The sequence below is a fragment of the Lutjanus erythropterus genome, chromosome 13 (assembly GCF_056507025.1).
Source record: "Lutjanus erythropterus isolate fLutEry1 chromosome 13, fLutEry1.hap2, whole genome shotgun sequence".
Classification (NCBI taxonomy): Eukaryota; Metazoa; Chordata; class Actinopteri; order Lutjaniformes; family Lutjanidae; genus Lutjanus; species Lutjanus erythropterus.
In genome coordinates, this window is record NC_139329.1 from 3,508,701 (window position 1) to 3,531,062 (window position 22,362).

Below are 22,362 nucleotides of genomic sequence, written 5' to 3' on the forward strand. Positions count from 1 at the left end.
ATTTTTACTAAATACTTCTGTAATCTGATTACACCGTTATTGTCTGTAACTGTAATGGAGTACAGTTACCTTTTCTTGTATCCAGATTACATAATCCCGTTACATGTAATTTTTTACTCCCCAAACCTGATGATAGTGTAGGTGTTTCTGCCCTGTAAGTACCCGACTGTCAAAGACTTCATGGATAAATAACACTGTGAAAACTTTAATTCAGGACTTCCTCTTCAGCTCCCTCGAGTACGGCCTTAATGCACTGTTGGATTTCTTGTTTGAAAACATTAAACACCGTAAACGTTGTTCAACTTGAACACAATCTATTAAAATGTTAATAAGCCAGGTCACTTAATTAAAGTGAATTAAAAAGCTTAAAGGTCCGGTGTGTAAAATTTACAGGGTTTACTGGCAAAATATGGCAGAAATTGAACCTAACGTTTATATGGATGTTTTAATTAATGTGCAATCACCTGAAAATAAGAATCTTTAAGTGAGGTAAGACAGAAAAATTTATGTTGGAAAAAAAATGTTCTTTCCATTTAAATCAGTCCACAGGCTGTTCAAGTCAAAGTGTAGATTGCTTCACACAGTACCTTAAATAAGACTAAACAAATCTGGACATGATATTATAATTACCTGCACGTGTCACATGTAGACTCTTGCTCTTTTTAACAGATGCACCAAATGCAGGCAAGACGTGTTACAGCTCATTTCATTTTTGTGTCTTTTAGAGTTGCTGTTTTGTGTTTATTTTGTATAAATAAATATAAGTAATAACCTGCTAAATAAGCTTACAAAATTAAAATTGGAATACTTTTGAGTATGGGTTCTATTTAACTTTTCAAACCCTGATTAAATAATGCTTTAATACTAAAAAGAGTGTAACTTTGGAAGACACCCATTTGATTTGATAAACTCAGACTGCTGATGCCTCATATCAATGTCAGATAAACTCTGGAACATATTTTTGAGAAGTTAATCCCCCTTCAACAGATCTGGACTAGCCGTCGGGAGCACCGGGACAGTTCCCTGTGACCTTGCAAGCTGACTGGTCTGGACCAGTGTTTCTCAATCTGTTTTTACACCACCTCACAAATGACTAAGCTGTCCAAGTACGGCCTTACTGTTTTTAAACTAGCAGGTGCTATGGACACTTCACTGACACTTTTTTAAGTAGTCACTAGCACTTGTCCTTGCTTCCCTATCATCCACTTATTTTTCAACACGGCTGGTTGAAATATTCTCCTTCTGATCTGCACTTTATTTTTCCTGTTTGGAGGCCTGATTGCAGTGTTTCTCATTTTACCTCCGCTTCCTATCTTGCCATCACAGTTTAGCTTGTAACTACCGGTAATCATGAATGACGTATAAGCACGTGCTACATGAATGATTGTGACCATGTTATTTTGTTTTGTTTTTTGTAGTAATTATTGAGTATTATTTTGAGTATTAATTATTAAAAAAATATTTCTGACATTCCTCTGCACACCACGAGAGCCGGCTCATGTACCACCAGTGGTACACGTACCACAGTTTGAGAATCTACGGCCTGGACTGTCTGGCAGCAGTGTTAAAAAATGCTAAACATTTGCAGTATTTCCAGTTATCGGAGCTTCCACAACTTCATGATGATAAGCATTAAGCTGAGCACATCCCATTAGACCTCTGAGGAAACGCCAGCGGCAAAATAAACACTGCACATAAATGATATATATGAATATTTATTCCTGTTGCCTTAATTATGGCAATTACTAGGACCTGTTTGGAATATTTTGGATGTTTTTTTTTTGACTAAAATTAAAAGATATGTTCAGGGGGAGAAGTAACTACTTACAAATACTCAAATTACTGTAATTAAGTAGTTTTTTGGGGGGTACTTTTAAGGGTAGATTTTCAAGTCTGCACTTAAGTATGCACTGCAAGATGTAATCTACTTAGTTACTTTTAAAATCATAGTGGAGTACTGAGTACAGTTTGAATTAATATCCAAACCTTTCATCTGCATTTTTGTAGCCAATCAGGTGATCTGATCACAAATGAACCAATGAAATCAATGACATACAAACAATTAATTAATTACACATGGATTTTTAATCAATAGATGTGCAATTGCAACTCATTTGACATGTTCTGTCTGGTGGAGTCATTTGTCAAAAAAGGAAAATTAAATTTGCCTAAAATGAGAAAAAGAAAAAGAACATGAGGAAATAAATGTGTGTTTTGAGTCTTATAAATTAATAATGATTAATTGATTTTCAGATGATGCACAAAATTTGCAACCCTAGTTTGGAGAGGCGACTGAGATGTCAACAGTTAAAAGTAACTAATACTCTGAGAAGTTTTTGCAACAAATACTTTGTACTTTTACTTCAGTATTTAGTCTGCTGCTTTAATGTCCAGTATGAACAAGAGAAAATAGTGTTTCTATGGTGAAACTATCCTTTGAAATCTAAGGCAGGACTTGTGTTCTTAGAAGCATTGGATATTCTGAAGCCACACGTTTGCAGGCTGGAGTAAAAACATATTTCTACTTTGTCTGTTCATTTAAATGTGATGCATGGCTCTTTTATTTTATTTGGATCATGGTTTTGAACTACTTCCTTGTGGGATGTAAAGAGAATGACACATACTAGCAGCGGCTGACAAAGAGAAGTTGTTCGATGAAAAAAAAAAGATCTTTTAGCATCTGCCAAACCACACAGGAAAATGTGCATTCATGCATATAAAGAGAAAGTGAGCACCTGCACACACAAAACAACATCCCCCAAAACAAAACTGCACACACACAAAAGTTTCATCAGGATATTGGCAGCCGCTACATGGCAGTTCCACTCCAGAGCCATCTTTTCCTTTCTCTGTCTCCCACACACCAATCTTCATTTTCACACTCCTTTGTCTCCACTTCCTTTTCACCCACCATCGGCCTTAATTCGCTTTTCCCAACACAGATCTCATTCACTTACGATTTCATTCACACATCCTCTCCAGCAGTCTCCTTGCCCTCATGTCTAATTCCTTCTCTTTAATTTCCCTCGCTCCCTCTTTGTTTCTCCTCCTTCTCTTGTCTTTCTTCATATCTTCGTCTCTCTGGGACGCCCGTGCACCATGCAGCTCATCAGTGCTGATCAGAGACTACTAAATCTTTCCTTTACTCTCCCTGACTTTGTTTCTCATGCTGTTACCTCTCCACATTTCTCCTTCCCTCTCTGTTTTGCCATTCTCCTTGATCCCTCCATCCTTTGCCTTCTTCTGTCTCTGACTCCCTGCATGATGCCAGAGCCAGCTTGGCACGCTGCGCCGCTGTTGTTCAGGGGCTACTAATTTTTGGCAGATGTTTTTTGGCAGCCATGCCAACTGCCGTCTTGCTTGCTTCCTCTCAGCTGTCCTCTGACTCCTGAGGTATAAGCTGCCTGGCACCTACTTTCAAGTAAGTACAAATTATCTTTTTTACTTAAACTAATATTTCACATTAGCAGAAAACTGTTACCTCCAGGAGCCAAGCCAAGCCAAGCTGTGCTAACACCAAACTTAGCCTAACTGTAACGTTTATCTCCGCTTAGTTAACAAGTGTTACTAAGTGGTGATTTATGCATTACTAAATTTAAAAGGGTTGCACCACACAAACAATTTCTTGCACAGAGATTAGTTCTAACTAAATATTTACAGCCAGTAACTGCCAGGTACATCTGCAGCCAGGCTTAAATAACCTGAACAGGAGGTTAGATGTGAATATTATACAAATTGCAAACATGAAATTAGCAGGGCTGGGGCAATTCAATAACATTATCGATTAGGGAAATAGATTACTTTGCATATCATGCGTTGACATGTCGCAATGAATTTGCTGCTCCTGGTAAAAGCACCTGCAGAACAAGCTGCAGCTGATAAAGTTTGCTACGATCATCTAAACAGTGGGAGTGTTTTAGACAGAGATGCAACAGTATGGTTCTCTATACGCTGTGCAAACTTAAAGACGTTATCACAGCAGTACAAGTGCTCTGCACGAACACGAGGTAAAATCTGGAGCGTGCTTCTGTTAGTAATAGCCTCTTATAATTTGTTTTCTTATTGTTTCTTCATTGGCTCCATGTTAGTAACATCTGCACTGCTGCCACTAATGTAATGTTACACCATGTGTCATCTAACAGTGTTATTCTGCCATTTTATACTTTACTTTAATGGCCATGTATGAGTGAGAAATGGATATTCTGTGATTGGGTTCAATTATTTTACTCACCCCACACTGCAACAATACATTGCCAACGATTGTCTTACTACATATTACTCCACTGATGAAATAAATCCATGTCATAACTAGAAGAGGTCACAGATCTAAAGCAGGCAACAGATGGTGAAGCACCTACTGCAATGCCACCTCAACTGACAGATATAGCAGAGATTTGCAAAGTTCTGTCAACATTAACATGAACTCCACAAATGTTGTCTCTGGCTGAAACGCAATTTCAATCTGAAGCAGTTGTTGATCACTTGCGGCCCCTAGTGGCCAGTTAAGAAGAGTTAAGAGTCAGCTGTCAATGGTCGTATAAAACAGAGTAGTCAAAAAATAGAAGTTTCACAGTTGTTTGTCTCCACCAACCAGTCAAGTTACAGTTTATATCCCTGTCTGTCCACACTTATATAATGTCTGTAGTCAAGACTTTAATATGGAATGTAACACTATATTGATCTGTAACTCTGAAGGAATTTAATGTTTAATAAGTGTGTTTTTGGCAAATGGAAGTTCTCACTGTACATATGTGATTCCAGTGAATAATTTCCAGGTAGAAACATGCTGTCTTCACTTAGAGACTATCTTTACAGAGGAGGACAGAGGACTGATAGAGAGCTGAACATTATGATGTCACAGTGAAGTTGACCTTTGACCTTTTGGATATAAAATGTCATCACCTCACCATTTTAACCTATTGGATATCTGTGTGTAATTTTGTCATAATTAGTATATGAAATCTGAAAATGTGTTTAGTGAGGTCACCGTGACCTTGACCTTTGACCACTAAAATCCAATCAGCTCATCCTCAGATCATTTGTTCCAAGTTTGAAGAAATTCCCTGGAGGCGTTTTTGAGATATCGTGTTCACAAGAACGGGATGACAATAAAACACATTATTCGATGCCTTCACATTATGAAGGCACTGCATGATTCCCTGGCGGGGATGATAAAAATACTGATTGTCCAGATCAGGGAAAGGGTTGATACAGTGATTAAATTAATATGCGTCAGAGCAGTCCTTTGTAATTTGAGGTCCAGTATTTTCTGACCAGCATCTGACAAGTAGGGTCTATCAAATAGGTGGATATTAGACTGATTGTAAAATATCCGTTTTTCAGCATTATAATTGAATAACATACTGAAATAATAATGAGAAAGGGTTTTGATATTTATTTTGAGTAAATTGTTATATAATAATTTTTTTGATTAATTGATAAGTTACTTGTTACTTTAATCAACTAATTGAAAAACAATTGTTACATTAATTGTTTAAAAAGAAATTGTATGGTGCAACCCTAAAAAAAAGTATGTTGTGGCATCTAGCGGTGAACTTACAGATTGCAGACTCCTCATCTCACTCTCACAAAATGCATAATGCTGCTATCTAGAGCCAGTGTTTGGTTTGTCTGTTCTGGTTACTGTAGAATATTATATTGAATTTTGTCAGATCTTACACACAGGATTTTTAAATGGGGAAATGTTTCACCAAACAAAAACATCATTTGCTGCACATCTTCTTTAAAATGCTTCTTTCATTTAATGCTTGAGTCCTTCCTCTCCTGAGGCAGGAGTGCACAATAGCACATTAAGTTTGATTGAAGAGCATATACTCCAATCATGCATACAAGTAATCATTTCGTTTTCCTTCCTTCCTAACACTAGTTGATTGGATGCGGGATTAAAAGCAAGTCAAGCGATGAAAAGAAAAGACAAAGGCAGAGATGTTATTTCACCATTTTGTTTGGTTATATCGACTCCCCATATTAAACTATTCTGGACTGAAGAATTTCCCTCAGAAGAGAAAGAAGCAAGTAATTGACTGGGGAGCACTTAGACGGCTACAGCTCACTGTGCATCAGTGATGTCTGCCACAAAAACTCTTTACCAGGAAACAACCTCTTATTCTGCCCTCTGACTCCCAACAGAGAGAGCTCCAGCTCCCCTGAATCTTCACATTATGGTGTCCTAAAAGCAAATATTGGTTAGAACCACACAGAGGCCAGTGCATTATTCCTCCTGAGGTCTCTGACCATCCCTCTCTGTTTTTTTTCCATCTCCACCCAGCCATCCATTAACTCAAGTTTACTTAAAATGGTTTTATTGATCCTCCGTAGTCGACATATGCTGACTGCAATGTCAAAGAAGAAATTATAGGGCCAGTCTTTGGAGTAGACTATCCGCTATTAATTCTCATATAAATAATAGTTGGGGGGCATGGCCAGCACTAATGCAGGCTGGGTCACAGACAAGGGCTTGAAATTACCTGCAACCTACCACAACAACTAACACAGTAAATTTACTATAATGTTCATTTCAAAAGCAGTATTTCCATCAGTGGAGTCATGTGACATGCACCGCTCTGCTGCTTGGAGTTTTCATACTCTCACTAATTCCAGATGTTTCTTCTTTGCTGTACTCCTGATCGATACTGAGCTACTTTTAAGAAAACTCAAGACTTCCTGATGATTTTTCATATTAAAAATCTACCTATAAAATGAAGGTTGCATGGCTTTTAAAGGGGACAGTTCACCCCAAAATCAAAAATACACATTTTCCTGTGGCCTGTAGTGCTATTTATCCATCTAGACTTTTTTTTGGTGTGAGTTACAGAGTTATAAAAAAAGAGATATAAACCACAGAGATGTCTGACTTCTCTCCAATATAATGGCACTAAATGTCACAAAAAACATTTGAACACAAAACCAATGTCTCTTTCTAAATGTCAGGTCAGGACCCGGTTACTCAAGATAATCCACAGACCTTGTTGTGAGCAGTTTCATGTAGGATCTACTTTCTTTCTTGTAGATCTATCTACTGAAACTAGTTCTGATTAATACTAATACTAATAGATTATCTTAAAGTAGTTCCTACTTTCTTTCTGCTGTAAAATCGACTGGAACATCTTTAGAATCTACATGAAACTGCTCACATCAAGGTCTGTGAATCATCTTGAGTAACTGGGTCATGATTTTTGGAAAAAGTCACTAGCTTTAAATTTTTAAGTTGTATTTCTCTGGCACCAGAGCACCTTTCTAAATGGCACCACAAGCCAAGTGCCATTTAGTCCCATTATATTGGAGAGAAGGCATACATCTCTACATCTGTCATCTCCAAAACTCTGCAACTAACATTTAAAATTTGGATGGATTAACAGCACCACAGGCCAGTGGCGAAATACTTGATTTTGGGGTGAACTGTCCCTTTAACATGATAATTCTAGAGGAAACATACATACATGGAGTTTGTATTAACTAGGGAACAGGGACATAAAGAAACAAAGGCCTGTCTCTTATATAAGACTAAAAAACAAATAAAGGCCTGGTTCCCTAAAAAATGACAATTTACTGTATATTTATTCCTTTCAAAGTTGACATGTACCCTGAGGGTCTTCTAGGGCTTCAGAGAAGGCCTAAGATCAGAATTTCAAATGTTATATTTAAATACATCATATTTGATTTATTTAATTTACTGTAATTATTAGGCTGTTCTCTTCTAATTCTAGCTAAATAGAGTTATCCAATCAGACTTTTTTGTTGTTGGTTCTAGGTAGAGAAAGGTTAGAGCTGGCTCACTCATTGGTTAGGGCTTCATCACTGGGACAGAAGGCCACAGCCTGTGTGTTTGTCATGGAAGTGACAGATGAATTATCAATCACATTTTGATTTACAGTGGGTGGGACAAAAAATAATCCCCGTCGGCCTTCTAGAAGACCAGTGATATCTTGTCCTAGACGAAGTAGTCAAGACTGACACTGTAGCTAGGCGGCTGACTTGATAGTGTTGCCTTTTATAAAGTGGACTTTTGCAGCGTAGTGGAGGATCTGCAAAGGATGGATTTTGAAGGACCAAAATTGTGTTCATGCCCGAGTCTGTTAGAAAACAATTTTCGATGCTTGAATCTTCTTTTTTAAAGCAACTTCCAGCAGAACGCCACAGACAACTGTGTTGGTAGACAGACATAATACATCTCTGCTAAGTGTGTGGTACTGAAACATAGAATAAGAATGATAAAAAGAAACTCCGAGTGATTCATATAGATTATTACAGCCCTTACTATGAAACACAACTACCTGCTGCCTGCCGTTTACTCTAGCAAAATTTTCCTCCATTTTTGCTAAGTCCTGGCTGAACTGAAGTCCCAGCTCTGACAGTCACGGTTGGTGGTGGTGTCCATTTGTCCGAGACCTTTCCATAATTCCATGAAATTGTGCAAGACACCCTGACTTCTACAGTACTCTATGATTCTGAGACACACTCACCATGGAGGAACACCATGCCATCTTTCCATGATATTCCAGAATTTCTCCACCAATCTCCCAGTTAAAAACCATGTCTGCAAGGTTGTCACACTAGTGTGAGCAAAGGTTGATAAATGCTTGAGTCAAACCCACTAACAACTGTAAAATCTTCATACTGATATAATGCATTAATGGCCATCATTTGCAAGGATTAACAGGAAAGAAGAAATCTGGTTGAGATTTCAGAAGTTTTGTACGATATATTTGCAAGCAATGCAATGTTCTGTCCAATACAGAATAACAGCAAGGCAACCCTGACAAGAAAACAAAGAAACACTGATCAAATAGACTTTTCTTCTCTTTGTTCTCTACTTCGTTTCATTGTTTTATCCCACATGTTCCATATTTTTCCTTTCTTCCATTCTCTTTTTCTGTCCTCCTTCCCCTCCCGATTTCTCTGGTTTATTTACAAATCTGTTTCATCTCTCACTCCCCTCTCTTCTGTAATTGCACCACTCCCATTTTTCTACTGTCCATGTTTCCCTTTTCTGTGCCTTTGTTCCATGTGATCACCTCTAATTCTTCCCTATCCACTGTCCCTGTCTCTGACTTTTCTTTCTCTCATTTATTTCTCCTCCTTTTTCTCTCCCAGTTCATCACCTCCCTGTTGCAGTGTGACCTAATGACTTGGCAGCTGTTGGCCTGTGTTTGCAGTTTTCTGCCATTTCAGAGCCGGACTGAGGCTGCAGCTCTGAAATAGGACTCTAGACCAGCTATTGAAGGACACCGTACAACGCTGGAAACAGTGTTACACAAACACATTTACTCAATTAGGAAATTCATGTGGACAGACAGAAGCTGCAGAAACACACACACACACACACACACACACACACACACACACACACACACTGAGAAGAGGTGTTAATTTAAGGATTCCTTGATTATATGCATCTTGTCTATCTCTCTCGCTCTCAAAGATTTATTCATTTCAGTTTTTCTGACATTACTCAGTGGTGGTTTAAGAAAATCACAGTAATCAACCATGTAATTTTCTACCATGACACATGACTGGCAGGGACACATGAGGAGCATGTACTACTTGTAAGAGGGGATTGGTTGGCTCAATGACAAGAGAAGATGAAGAGGATGGACAGAGATTACTTCCCTTATGTTGGTGTCCCAATAAACTTATATCTCCCATGTAACTGGCTTCCCCCCTCTGTGCCATATACACAGATAGAACATTTGTGATGGTGCTACATCCACTAAAAAATGATGACTGATAATGTAGTGTTATAGAACTAGAATAGCATTTATTTGCTTTTAACGAATGTCAATAAATGTAGGGATATTAAATGAGAAAAACAGTCTGCAGGTTCACTGTATGTCATCAGTCCTAATGTCTTGCAATGTGTCCTGTAAGAGATCAGTTTGGGAGCTTTATTCAAACAAGAGAAATCATCATCATTGGGTTTGTTACTCTTATTTTCTATAAACAAAAATGTAAGCTATCACTAGGGCTGGGCAACTGACCCTTCGCTAAGCCCCGCCACCAAACAGCAACTGTCCAATCATAGTTTAGTAACCATCACCAACTAGGGCGCCACAGGCCCATCAAGCTTTGCATTTCTCTACATGTTACATGTGACAGTGGCGTCTTTTTTGTAGTCTCTTAAAAACGTGATAAACAAGAGCACACGTGCGGTGAACGGATTAAACTCTGTCTTCATCTGTTCGAACATAAGCTCTGGTCTGGGTAACTAACGCTAGCTTACTAGCTGCAGTAACTTTACCTCCTGACAAACTTGTTAGGTACCACTGCATCTGCGTTTGTTCTGTGGGGGTTTGAGGAGGAGGATGTGAGCTGATGCAGAACTAAAGTGGGTCGACGATGATGCATCTCACTCTGGCTCACTGTCTCAGGTTTAAGCCAAGTTAGCTTAGCTCTTATCGCGGCTCTCTTCTGCAATCGCTGGGTGACCTGTCTCAAGGTCCGCTGCACTAATCAAGTCCCTGTGTTTCCTTTTCCCACATTAATGAGTGTATTCCTATCCTCTATGACATAGATATACCTGCTATATTTCACCAACCAGGGTTTGCTGAGTTTGCTCAGTCTTTTAGCATTAACATTATACTATGTATGCAGCTGCAAGGTACATATACACTTTCATAGAGTTCTTGTTTTAAAACGTGTCAGAAACATAAAAAAGTCAGCTGAAGAAGGACTTCTCACCAACTCAAGGAGTCTACATTACCTTACATTAGAAAGCTACACTTAGGAAATCTGTTTGTGAGCGTCATCATTTTAGCCGAGAAAACCCACAGTCATCAGCTAAGAAATGAGAAGCTGCTTTTGCTTACTTCTTCAAGGAATCACAGACTTCATGTTTCAACAATTACTCCCAGTTTCAGTGTTAAATCTGCCACTGTTATCACCGTCAACTGCATAAATGCAGGGCAAGAAGGGAAGGCTTGACATCAAGAGTTATCTCTACAATATCGTCCCAATATCAATAAATATTGACACTGAGGTATTTGGTCAAAAATATTGTGATACTTAATTTTGTCTATATCGCATAGCCCTTGATGTTACAATGAAAGATGCTATGATCATATAACAATCACAGCACACTGTCTTTCTATTGGTTGTCCTGCATGGCTGTCAGCCTAGGAGGCGGGCTCATCCAGTCATACAGCAGGTGTTACTTTGATTAAGAGGGACGACTTGGGGAAAGTATGGAACTGGAGTGTTTGTCTTTTCCCTGCACCGTTTTGGTTTCAGGTCATGGCCCGCGTGTTTAATGTCTGCTGATGAGCTGCCAATAGAGCATCAACACTGTGATGCACAAGGGTGACGGACCACACAGAGCAAGCTGGCTGAGTGACGGGCATCAGGTGGCAGGTTGACTTGCACACTTTGCCTTTAGCCTGGCAGCTGAACACACATTTTTGAGGATTCATACATGCCAAGCCCTGGAAGCCCCAGACACGGACATTAGCTAAGTAACAGCACCAAGATCCCAGGGTTGTGCTACCATGACATTAAAAAAAATCTACACAGAGTTACATTATGTCCTCTGTCGAGAGAATAAAGACACTTTTACATGTGAGCGTATAGATATGTTTAGACACACTGAGTGACAAACTTAATGTAACATTTTACTAAACATGCACATGAACTGTTTGGTTGCATTGTACTGTGTGCTGTTGAATAATGCCATCCTTAACTTCAGTGAATAGCGAATTTGCTTATTCGTTTTCTGTTAGAGAGTTGGATGGTCAAAATGTTTTGTATGTTATTTATGGAACTGGGGTGAGGAGTCAATTAGGTTAGCTTAGCATAAAGACTGGAGGCAGGTGGAAGCAGTTAGCCTGGCTCTGTTTTAAGTTGTAAAAAAAATGTGCCAACCAGCACCGCTAAAGCTTGCTAATTAATGCATTATATCTCATCTGTTTAAAAATAGCAAAAAACAACTAGCTGGTTGTTTTCTCCTGATACCAGAGTTTATGCTAAGCTAAGTGGCTGCTGGCTGTAGCTTTATATTTACTTTACAGATGTGCCTGTACAGATGTACAGACATGACTTAAAGGGACAATTCACCTCCGAACCAAAAATTCATGTTTTTTCCCTTGTCTGTAGTGCTGTTTATGCATCTAGATTTTTTTAGAGTGAGTTGCAGAATTTTGAAGATATCGGCTGTAGAGATGTTTGCCTTCTCTCTAATATAGCGGGACTAAATGGCACTTGGCTTGTGGTGCTGGGAAGCACCAAAAAAATACATTTGAAAAATTCCAAACCAGTCTCTTTCCAAAAATCATGACCTGATATCAGAGAGAAGGCAGACATCTCTCCAGCTGATATCTCCAAAACTCTGCAACTCACACCAAAAAAATCTAGATGGCTAAACAGCACTAACTGTCCCTTTAATTCAGTGTATACTAATCATGTCACAACTCTAGCATATAAGTTAATCATATTGTTACTTACCACCCACCAGTAGTAGACATCGGAGGGCAGCTGGATGTTGTCTCTGGTCCAAACAGGTGAGATATCTGGGTCGTAGTTCTCGTCAAACCAATCAGACACACCGGGGTCTCCGACACAGCGTGGGCAGGCACATGTCTTCTGCTGCGGGGTATGAGGTGGGGACAGCCTGTGTGCGCCAACATAGCTGGGCACTAGCTTCACTCGCCTCGACTCCTCCCACCCAGGCGGCTCCAGGTAGTTGAAGCCCACACCTCCACGGAGCGAGACAGAGAAGAAGAGCGAGGTGAGGAAGACGAGAGTAAGCGAGCCAAGGAGGACGCAGACTCTGCGGGAACATCTCACCCTGCCTCCTTTCTCCGCCCCGCCTCCTGCCCCGGTACTACCTCCGCCTCCCGCCGCCCCGGCCGTCCCTCCGCTCAGCCAGGGCCTGAGCTCGGAGAGTCTGGGAGCTCCCCTGGATGGGCCCCCGCCCCAGGACCCCCAGCCCCACCTCCTGTCCCGGTGCAGGGTGGAGGACGGGATGCGGCCCCCCCATGGCCATGCCCCCACCCCTAGGCCTGCCACTGTCCCCAGCCCACCACTACCACCTCCTCCTCCGTCTCCACGCAACGACCACCAAGGCCCGGTCAGCGTGATTGGGACGACCCCCTGACTAGCACAGGATCACCCAGTACATCAGATGAGTAAAAACACACACATGCACACACACACACTGATGGAAGACAATGTGTCAGAGTCAATTTGTCTCACAGTCAAGCTGTGCGCTCAGCGATGCTCCTACGCTTTCTCTCTTGTCTCCCGCTGGATTCTCTCTCTCTCTCCTTCACAGCTATGTGCTCGTCTCACACACAGAAATGTCTCGACACACACACACAGACTGAAGTCGCTGCTGAATTACACACAGCTGTAGCCTGACTGCTTCCGAAGTCCTCTGCTTTCAATGAGAGGTGATCTCTCATTCAGCCTTGACCACAGTCTCTATCCTTTGTTCATTCCCTTCTTTTTTTACTTTCTAACTTTCCCTCCTCTGGCTTCCACTGTTTTTATATCCACCTCTCTCTTTTCCCTCCCTCTTTTCTTTTGGATTAACTGCAGTGTCCATCTTCAGTGAAATCCAGTGTGTGGTGTGGATGGATGCAGCAGGTCCTTTTCGCTCTCTCTGCCATCTGTGTGAGCGTTGAGCTCGGCTCCAGCGCTCTGCTTTCTCTCTTCTCCTGCCTCTCTCGTTGCACTGAAGCGACGTAGCCAAAGGAAAGCTGGCAGACTAGTTGAGAGCAGCAGAGAGAGGGAGGGAAGAAGGGAGGAGGAGGAGAGGGAGGAGGAGGAGTGGTAGATTGGAGGAGGTCTGGCCTGAAGGGTGTTCCATCACGTCTCTAGCCATCCTAGACCAAAAAATACCTATTCCGTTCCTATCGTTTCTCCTTCCCTGCTCGGTTCCTCTGCTGTCACCATCAGTATTCTCTCTTCTGTTTTTTTTACTCCTCTTTTTGCCTCTCTCTGGAGGTTCACCTCGTCTCGTCTCGCTCCGTCTCAAGGTCTCTCCTCTCCTCTTTCACCCCTTTCAGTCCATTGTCTGCCTGTTCAGGCTCTGAGAGCTTCTCGCTGAATAGCAGTTGTGTCGAGTTAAAGGCGCTCTTCTGCTGCTGTCCCTCTCCACACTTTCTGAAGACACAGAGTTAGGACAAAAAGTTTCAGTTCTTTGTGGGGAAAGGTGAAATCTTGGTGAGTAGAAAACACTAAGAGAGCAGTGCAAGATTTCAGGGTGCAGTTCCAATGAGAGTACAGCACTTGCCACTATCACCTTCTAGATGTCAGCTTTGCAGTTGAGCTCTTCTGCCAAGTCTGATTAATATATTTCCCGCAATCCCTATAACAGCCAAACACTAATCAAGAAGTCTTTTCATTGCTCCACGCTGTGGCCATAAAGAAGAAAAAAATGATGAAAACACAAAGATAAAAGTAAAAATTACTTTGGGGGAAGTAATCAAAGCATTGCAAGCAGATTGTCTGATGTTCTTCCAATGGAGAGATTTTTATGACGACGGTTGATCCATGAATGAAGCTGCACCGAGGAATGGTGAAAGAGGTGCATGGAGTGTTGTGCAGAGGGTGCGATGGAAAAAAAGACAAAACCAATCAGCCCCAAATCTCATCTTCTCTCCAGCTGGCTTTGAGAGGACGACGGGAGGAAGGGTGGGGGCAGCGTCTGTCCTGCTGCCCAGAGTGTGTGTGTGTTTGTGTGTGTGCACGTCTTTGTGCCTGTGATTTAATGTGTGTATGGTGTTAAGCTAGGGTTGCACAACGTCTGCCAGCTGCACTAATTTAATTGTGTTCTACAGCTGTGCTGCTGTGTGTGTGTGTGTGTGTGTGTGTGTGTTTGTGCACGCCCTGTTGGCTGGCGGCGTACGTTTCATGAAGCTGGTGAGCTTGAGGTGACTGCTGCTTAGCTCTAATCTGCCAAACTGTAATCCAAGGGTAAGACCCCAGCAGTGCCCACTTTATGCCAGCTGTCTGTCCTGCCCATGTTCATCTGATGCCCAATAAACACCTGCTTAACTCACCTGACACACACATACACACTCACACACAGATCTAAGTTACACTGCTGCCTTTCTGCTGCAATAACAACTCATTTTGATGTGTTTCTGTGTAATGTGGACCCCTAAGGAACAAACCACTGCTCCCAGTGTTTTATTTCATCATCAGATGTCTGTGTGTGTTGATCTGGCCTGAGGTCTGGCTTCCTGTTCCCATGGACAACCTGTGGAGACAGAGACAGAGATAAAAGACAAAATGTCATTTACTGCCATTAGCCACATTGAGCATATTGATATCTTTAATCCTCATCTCCTGTCCCACTTTGATCTGCTTCCCCTGTTTTTAATTCTCATTTCCTCTTCTCCCCTCTCAGTCTAACTCAGCTCACCTCAAACTGTGCTTTTTTCTGTTTTTATTTGTCTCCAGCAGCATTTTTCGCCTTTCCCATCTGTTCTTTTTCATTCCTCTTTTCATCCCTACTCCCTCTTGCTCAGTTTGTCTTTCTGGCTGTCCATCACACGGGACAAGGGCAAACGTGGAACAAACTTCTCCTCAGTCCTGTTTGTGTGTCTGTTGATTGGTACTGAATAAATTTCAAAATGTCACTATGCTGAATTGGAAATGCTGGAGCAGACTGACAGGACACAGATTGAAGGAGTCAGAGCAGAATACGAAGCAAAGAAATACACCTCCCATACAAACTCCTTCCAGATCTGGTAGCTGCTGTTCGAGATGATCATCAGGCTACAATGTAGCGAGGAATTTATTAATCAGCTCAGCTCAAGTTCATCTGATTTCTGACTCTGATGCTGGGCTTTTCTGATGCACATATCTGGAAAGTAATGGAGCACAACACAAAGCATTTTCCATTGCTAAACTTGGAATATTGATTGAAGTGGAAACATTTTTGGAACTACAAGCGTGTGTTCCTTCTGCAAGAAGAAGGCTGTATGAGAGGAAATATGACTTAATGTCATCAGCCCAACAAAAAGGTCAACAATTGAATAATGTGAAAAATCAATGTGGAGATTTCTGGTAAAACTGTTCGACTCATTTGACTTGATTATTTCAGATGAAAATAATAAAACAAGCCACCGGCTGATTAAATCATGCTGCAAACTGAAGTAGACCTGCTATAAAGCTGTTTAAAGTCAGAAGAAAAAACACAAATTCATGCAGGAGACCACTAAGAAAAAATCAGAAAGGTAGCATAAATCATATGTGAAAATAACAGGATGTTGTATTGCCTTTGTCTTGTTCGAGCTAATTAAAAGAAAATAGACTGAATTAAGCAGAGTTGAAGCAACTAGTCAATCAATTATTAAGAAATAATCATCATCTCTTTTGATGATGATCAATGGTTGGTTTGAAGTCATAAAATGACTAAATAAATCATACTTTCAGCTCCTCAGCTGTGAGGATGTGCTGCTTTTCTTTGTCTTATTCAATTTTGTAATATATTGACAAGACCGCGCACAGAATGACAATCAACCGCAACTACTGATATGTTCATGTTTTTTTAGGTCCTCGACAAGCAACAACAACAGTTCAAGCTCAAGGATGGAACAATGCCGGCTGTCTCTGACCTGACTTCAAACTAGGAAGCTGTAGGTTTTGCCATGTTTTATCCTGTTTTAGTGTTTATTTATTTGTTGGTTAACCTGTTCAACCCTGCATTAGCATGTTGCACGGCTAATGTGGCTGCTCCCCACAGGTTGGGGTGATGTTGAACTGATGTTGCGATACTGAGGGACAGTCAGAAGAAACAGTGCGAACGTTAAACCTCATTTGAAGCCAACTGAATAAGGACAACAGAGGGTCGGACGCTGGTACTGTTGGTTCTACTCTGTGATACTCATTGCCGTTTTTTTGTGTGTATGTGTGTTATGATGTGGAAAACTGCAGGAAATCATTTCATTTACAGTGTTGTGTAACTACAGCTAGCACCCTGCAGCTAGCTCGCTCAGACTATACAGTTGTCTGCTGGGCAGTGAGGTGAGATCCACAGATAATGTTACACTTTTTACTTTATATACTTGACCAAATTACTTCTTTTATCATAAATGAAGTAATTTGCAAAATAAACAAAAGGACGCTAATAAAGCATGCCATGCTGCTGTTGAGCCAAACTAAACCCAACCCAACCAGTCGTATTCTGAAGCAGCTGGGGAAAATGACACTTCAATGGTGGTAGTGAAGGAGAGGCAAGTGCTACCTTGATTTATCCTGCCAGTCTGGGGATTAAACCAACCAGCTTCCAGTGTCAAGCTTGTTTTTTTAACCTGTAGGCAAGCCTAAAACCTTGGATCAGTTGCACAATGGCAGAGTGGTTAGCCCTTTTGCCTCACAACAAGAAGGTGGTTTGTTTGAATCCTGGTTGGGACACGGCCTTTCTGTTCTTCTCAATTTTGCGTGGGCTTCCTCCTGATGCTCCAGTTTCCCCTCACCATCAAAAACATGCAAGCTAGGTCAGTTCTCTAGTCAGTACAGGTGACTCCTGTCACCGTCCTCTGGCTCTGGTGGCGCTAGATGGAGGATTTTCAGGTCATAGTGGTGTTTGACACTGAGACAGCAGAGCAGACATGCAGCATTTCAGAGCAGAGAAAACTGCTCATTTTTTCATGATTTTGAGACCTAATTTCATATACTTGTGATTTTTTAAGCATTCAAATTTGGCTGGGTGGTTAATAATGTTTCTGTGGGATGACAAACTCAGAACACACATTTATTGTTGCTTTACAGTATCTTTAAAAGCAGAGACCGAATCTGACTGTATATTTTCACTGTGCATGATTACATGATCACAATAAAGTTGACCTTTATCTTTAGTAAATAATGACAAAAGCTACTTGACTTTTTTTGGACCCTGTGTGTTGTTCTCAACACAGTAACATCCTGCTCTTTGTCCCCATCACCTACAAAGATTTAATAAGTAATTACATCATGAGACTGTCTCTCTTTCTTGTTCCTAAACCAGCCACCCAGCAGCGATTATTTTCCACTATCCTATTTTTGATGCATCGCCATGGCAGCCAGCAAGCGATGCTGGGTTGTTACGGCAACACAAACCACAGAGTCCCCAACCTTGACCCATGTAATCAATGCTAGAGAACAAGGACAGACTTTGCTTTCCTCTGGATGACATATTTCTACATTTGCCGAATATATCATGCCATCCATGACAGAGAGTTGCACACATTTACACCTGGAGGCACAGCCCTGGCAGTCCTGCTGTTTTCTTTTTTTTTAGAACTTTACTGTTGTCACTGGATGTCCTCTGGGTGGAAAAGTGCAGCAACAGCAGCCTGATAAACACAAACACACATGCAAACGTAGCTGACACAGCTTGTGGCGTTGCTACAGCTGTCTTCTGAGCCCTAACAAGCTGCAGATTTACAAAATGAACTTAAGGTTTTGGTTTTTCCACCAGTTACACATTTTTCAGATTGTGTATTCCTTCCATTTGTCATTGATGCCAAGGGATACAATTAATTTGAGCATGAAGCTCGCCTCTGCCCCTTTGGTTTTAATAAGAAATGCTCCCAATGCAACCGACAGCATTCTTTATTGAATTTATTTTTCATTTTTGAGGAAGTGAAGGACAAATGTGGATAATTGTCTTCTATGGCAGCTGTTAATGGGAGCAGCTGTCAGTATTTTCCACTGTATTTACCACTGTTATGCATAATGTCCACACAGAGTCCACATAGCTGTCCAATGAAGTAATGTCAAATGATTCATCTCATCAGGTTTTCACTGAGCAAATCCAAGAAAGCACAGTTACTGTACTGCACCGATGTTAGCAGAGTCCTTCACATACTGCAGCTAAAATGTAACATCTTTTTCACCAGCCCAGATACATCACCAGTCTAGGTATACAGTATGTACCTTGGAAGCAGTTTTCACTTCAGTATGTAAACTTGGCTCCTGTGTTTTGTATTCTGTCCAGTTTTTGTACCCTTCCCTGCCTTCTGAATGGTAACATTTCTCTTGCATTGATTCCAGTCCAACTTTAACAGGAACTCACCACTTTAAACTGTCAATCACTTCCCCCACGTTTCCCTACCTTCGCTCTCTCCATTTTCTGCTTTAGGCGTACCTATTGTCCTGTCATACTGCTGGAAGTTTGATGCCATCACATTTTTACAGCTAGCAATTATCCCCCAGTACCCTTCTGCCAGCCGCCTCTCTGTAACAAAGGCTCTTAACAGGTGCGGGAAAATTTCAGTCTTTTCTCTCACGCTGCCTCCTGTCGAGTGATCTTGTAAACGCCGCCCTCAGTCACCTCCTCTCTTTATTCTGTGGGTGAGGGTTTCTAATAACTGAACAAAACAATGACTAACTCGAGTGCAAGTACATCTCTATGCAAGCTGCTTTCGGGCCCTTGTTAGTCCAAAGCCCAAACCACATGCACCACAGTGGAATGTATGTGGCAGGCGTTTCTGCACACCGCTGCAGAACAGTGAGCACCAGCATTATTATTATTGACACCGAAAAGCTGCTCTGGGAAACTGACACTTCTGCTCCAGGTCTGCATGCCATGAATAGATGATAAATGCTGTGGGTGTAAAGAGTTTTCTGACATAATAAAATGCTTTCAGAGAGGGGTGGCACTTCAAACTGTGAATGTAAATGTAAATATAAATTGTTCCTGCACATACACCATTTAAAAGATGAATCATCAAGTATATTTTTCTTAATGTCAAGAAATCCCATAAAAAAACAACAACATGATCCTAATAACACATGACGACATATTTCTACTGTTTACCTCACAAAAGATGAAACTGTTGTTGCCATGACAATCAATTAGAACTGGCTGTGCAGTGTTTTGAATGTCCTGGATTGCATTTCAAATGTCAGGGGTACCCGAATCAACACAACCCCGCCAGTGCCCCTTCCACTGTTTTAATGCAGGGCTGCCTGCTTAGCATAGCACTGACATGACAGCCACGTTTCTACCCAAAGAATGCAAAACTTTTAGTCCCAGGAACAACTTTTCAACTTTTTGCATGCAACTATACAACAACGATAATGCCATACAAAGCTAACGTTCAGCTTGCATACACCTACAGGACTTTGTCCTCAACATAAACGCTCAATAAAGCCTGGACCACCTGACGCCGGTCTACCTGTTGTATGTTTTCTTCTGGTACTCCAAGTTCATGTGTCAAAGTACAATTAACAAAAGAAATAAAACTGTTTTGTGGAGGCAGATTTTTTAAAAAGGTAGCTGAAATAAACTCCTGTTCTCATCCAATCAGAAATTTTCAGCGCTAGATGCCCAACCCCCCGAAGTTCCTGTACTTTTGCTAAGTTCTATCCCCCAAGTAGGGACACTGATTAAAGTTTAGACCAATGTGGCTCATGTTCCCAAAGTCCTATGTTTTCCAGGGTCCTATGGTCCCCAGGTTCTTATGTTCTATGCCAGTGTTTTTCAAACTTCCTACACCACATACCACCTCCCCAAGTACAACTTAATTATTTTGCACTGTTTGTTGCTAGCAGGTTCTGTAGACATGTCATAAGTAGCCACTAGCACGTGTGTTTAGTTCACTGTTGTTCAATTCATTTTCAACATGCGCTGCTGAAAATATTCTCGTCCTGATTTGCACTTTTCTTCATAAGAGTTCCCTTTTTGAGACAGAACTGCAGCTTTTTAACCATTTTTCTTAGTCTCTTCATTTCACCTCTGCTTACATGTGGCTGCACACGCCACATGCATCACTGTGACTATGTAGTAGGCTGATATCGGAACAATCATTTAAAAAATTGTAATATTTGGAGAGTATTATGTTTTTTTGTTTTGTATTTTTTTCATTTTTAAAAATATATTTCTTACATTATTCCAAATACCACTAGAGGGAGCTTGTTTACCACCTGTGGCACACGTACCACAGTCTGAGAATCTAGTTTCTATGCTATCCTCTAACCCCGTGGTTCCCAACCTTTTTTGGCATGCCCCCGTTCAGAAGTCAACACCCCAGAATTATTATCAACTATCAGTTATCAACAAGCACTGGGGAGGCAACTAATTAAAAAAGGCTTCAAGTTGAATTTTAATTAAATAAATGTAGGCATGATAGCATCAGCAAACTCCCTGATTATTTCCCCTACATAAAGTCATATTCATTTAACTTCACTCCATATTTCTTCCTTCATCAGCCACGACCCTCTGCAGTGGCTCTGCACCCCTCCAAGGGGGCCCAACCCACAGTTTGGGAAACACTGCCCTAACCCTATTCTGTCCTATATAAAACTGGGGAGCATAAGATGCTGGGAACATAGGATCTTAGAACATAGAACCCCTTGTCATGTTCTCATTATGTGCCATTTAAATCTGAGGAACATTAGGCTCCTGGGAACAAAGCAATGACCCTGACCTGGAAGACACTAGTTCCTGTTCCTACTTTAGCAGCAATTAGCTGCTTTAGCCAGCCTGTATGTCTGGATTAAGGGCTGTGCAATTAATTGCAATATAATCAGAATTTCAGTAAGGCCTAGTGCAATATCCATATTGCAGAACCAGTCCCAAATCACAATTTGTTAAAGGAAAAATGTGTGAGAAAACAGCATTATAATGCAGTTCTGTAGTGCTGCAGAGATGCACTGGCCTAAAAATCCTGTCCTCCACATGACAGAGGACATGTTCTTTTGGTACAGACCCCATCAAATATCACATCATCACGATTCTATGATCATTCCCACTCATTTTTGCAATTTCAGTCAACATAATCGCAACTGTTATACCATATCCTGCAACCTTAGTCTGGGTGCATATATACATGACTGCACCGGTATGACTCCCCTTAAAGGTTTAATTACCATATTTCATTTACTTTAATTACTCGTCTTAACTGTTGCTGTCACTGAGCACATTGTTGCCAGCCTGCCATTAACCTGCCTGGATGAGTCAAATCATCTCAGTCGACTCGCATCTTATTTTTCTCCATCTACATTCTCCGTCTCTTCTTCTCTCATTATCGCAGTTTAAAACAAAGCGTCAGCAAAATTCTGCAGAAGAAACATCTGTCATTAGCAGCTGTCATCGTGGCGCCGACCATTTTCAATTACTTTTCCCAATCACCCTCTGATAATCTACCCCCCCCCCCACACACACACACACAACAGCCACCTATTTCCTTTGTCTCCCACAGTTGCTATTTGCTTCTATTATTTCCCAGTCCACTCATTCATCCCCATCTCCTCCAATCATGACTGTAACTGGAGTGTGTTTATGATGATGAATGATTGATGCAGACATTATGAGTGCACAGCGACCAGTGTGACGCATCCTCCACCACAGTCTCCATCTCTCCCATCTCGTTCGCTCTCACACCCTCACTGTAGAAGCATCTGACAAAAGCAGTT

At 41.1% G+C, this 22,362-nt stretch overlaps 1 protein-coding gene across 1 annotated transcript in view; it reads right to left on the reverse strand.

The window, feature by feature from the left end:
• st3gal2 (ST3 beta-galactoside alpha-2,3-sialyltransferase 2) overlaps positions 1–12,994 on the reverse strand; it is a 30,067-nt gene extending 17,073 nt beyond the window's left edge. The window contains exons 1-2 of the mRNA XM_084734013.1: positions 12,924–12,994; positions 12,454–12,880 (exon numbers count right to left, since the gene is read on the reverse strand). Of these exons, the coding sequence (XP_084590139.1) occupies positions 12,454–12,880; positions 12,924–12,994 (498 nt within the window). The remainder of the gene's footprint in view (positions 1–12,453; positions 12,881–12,923) is intronic.
• Positions 12,995–22,362: the final 9,368 nt, after the last annotated feature.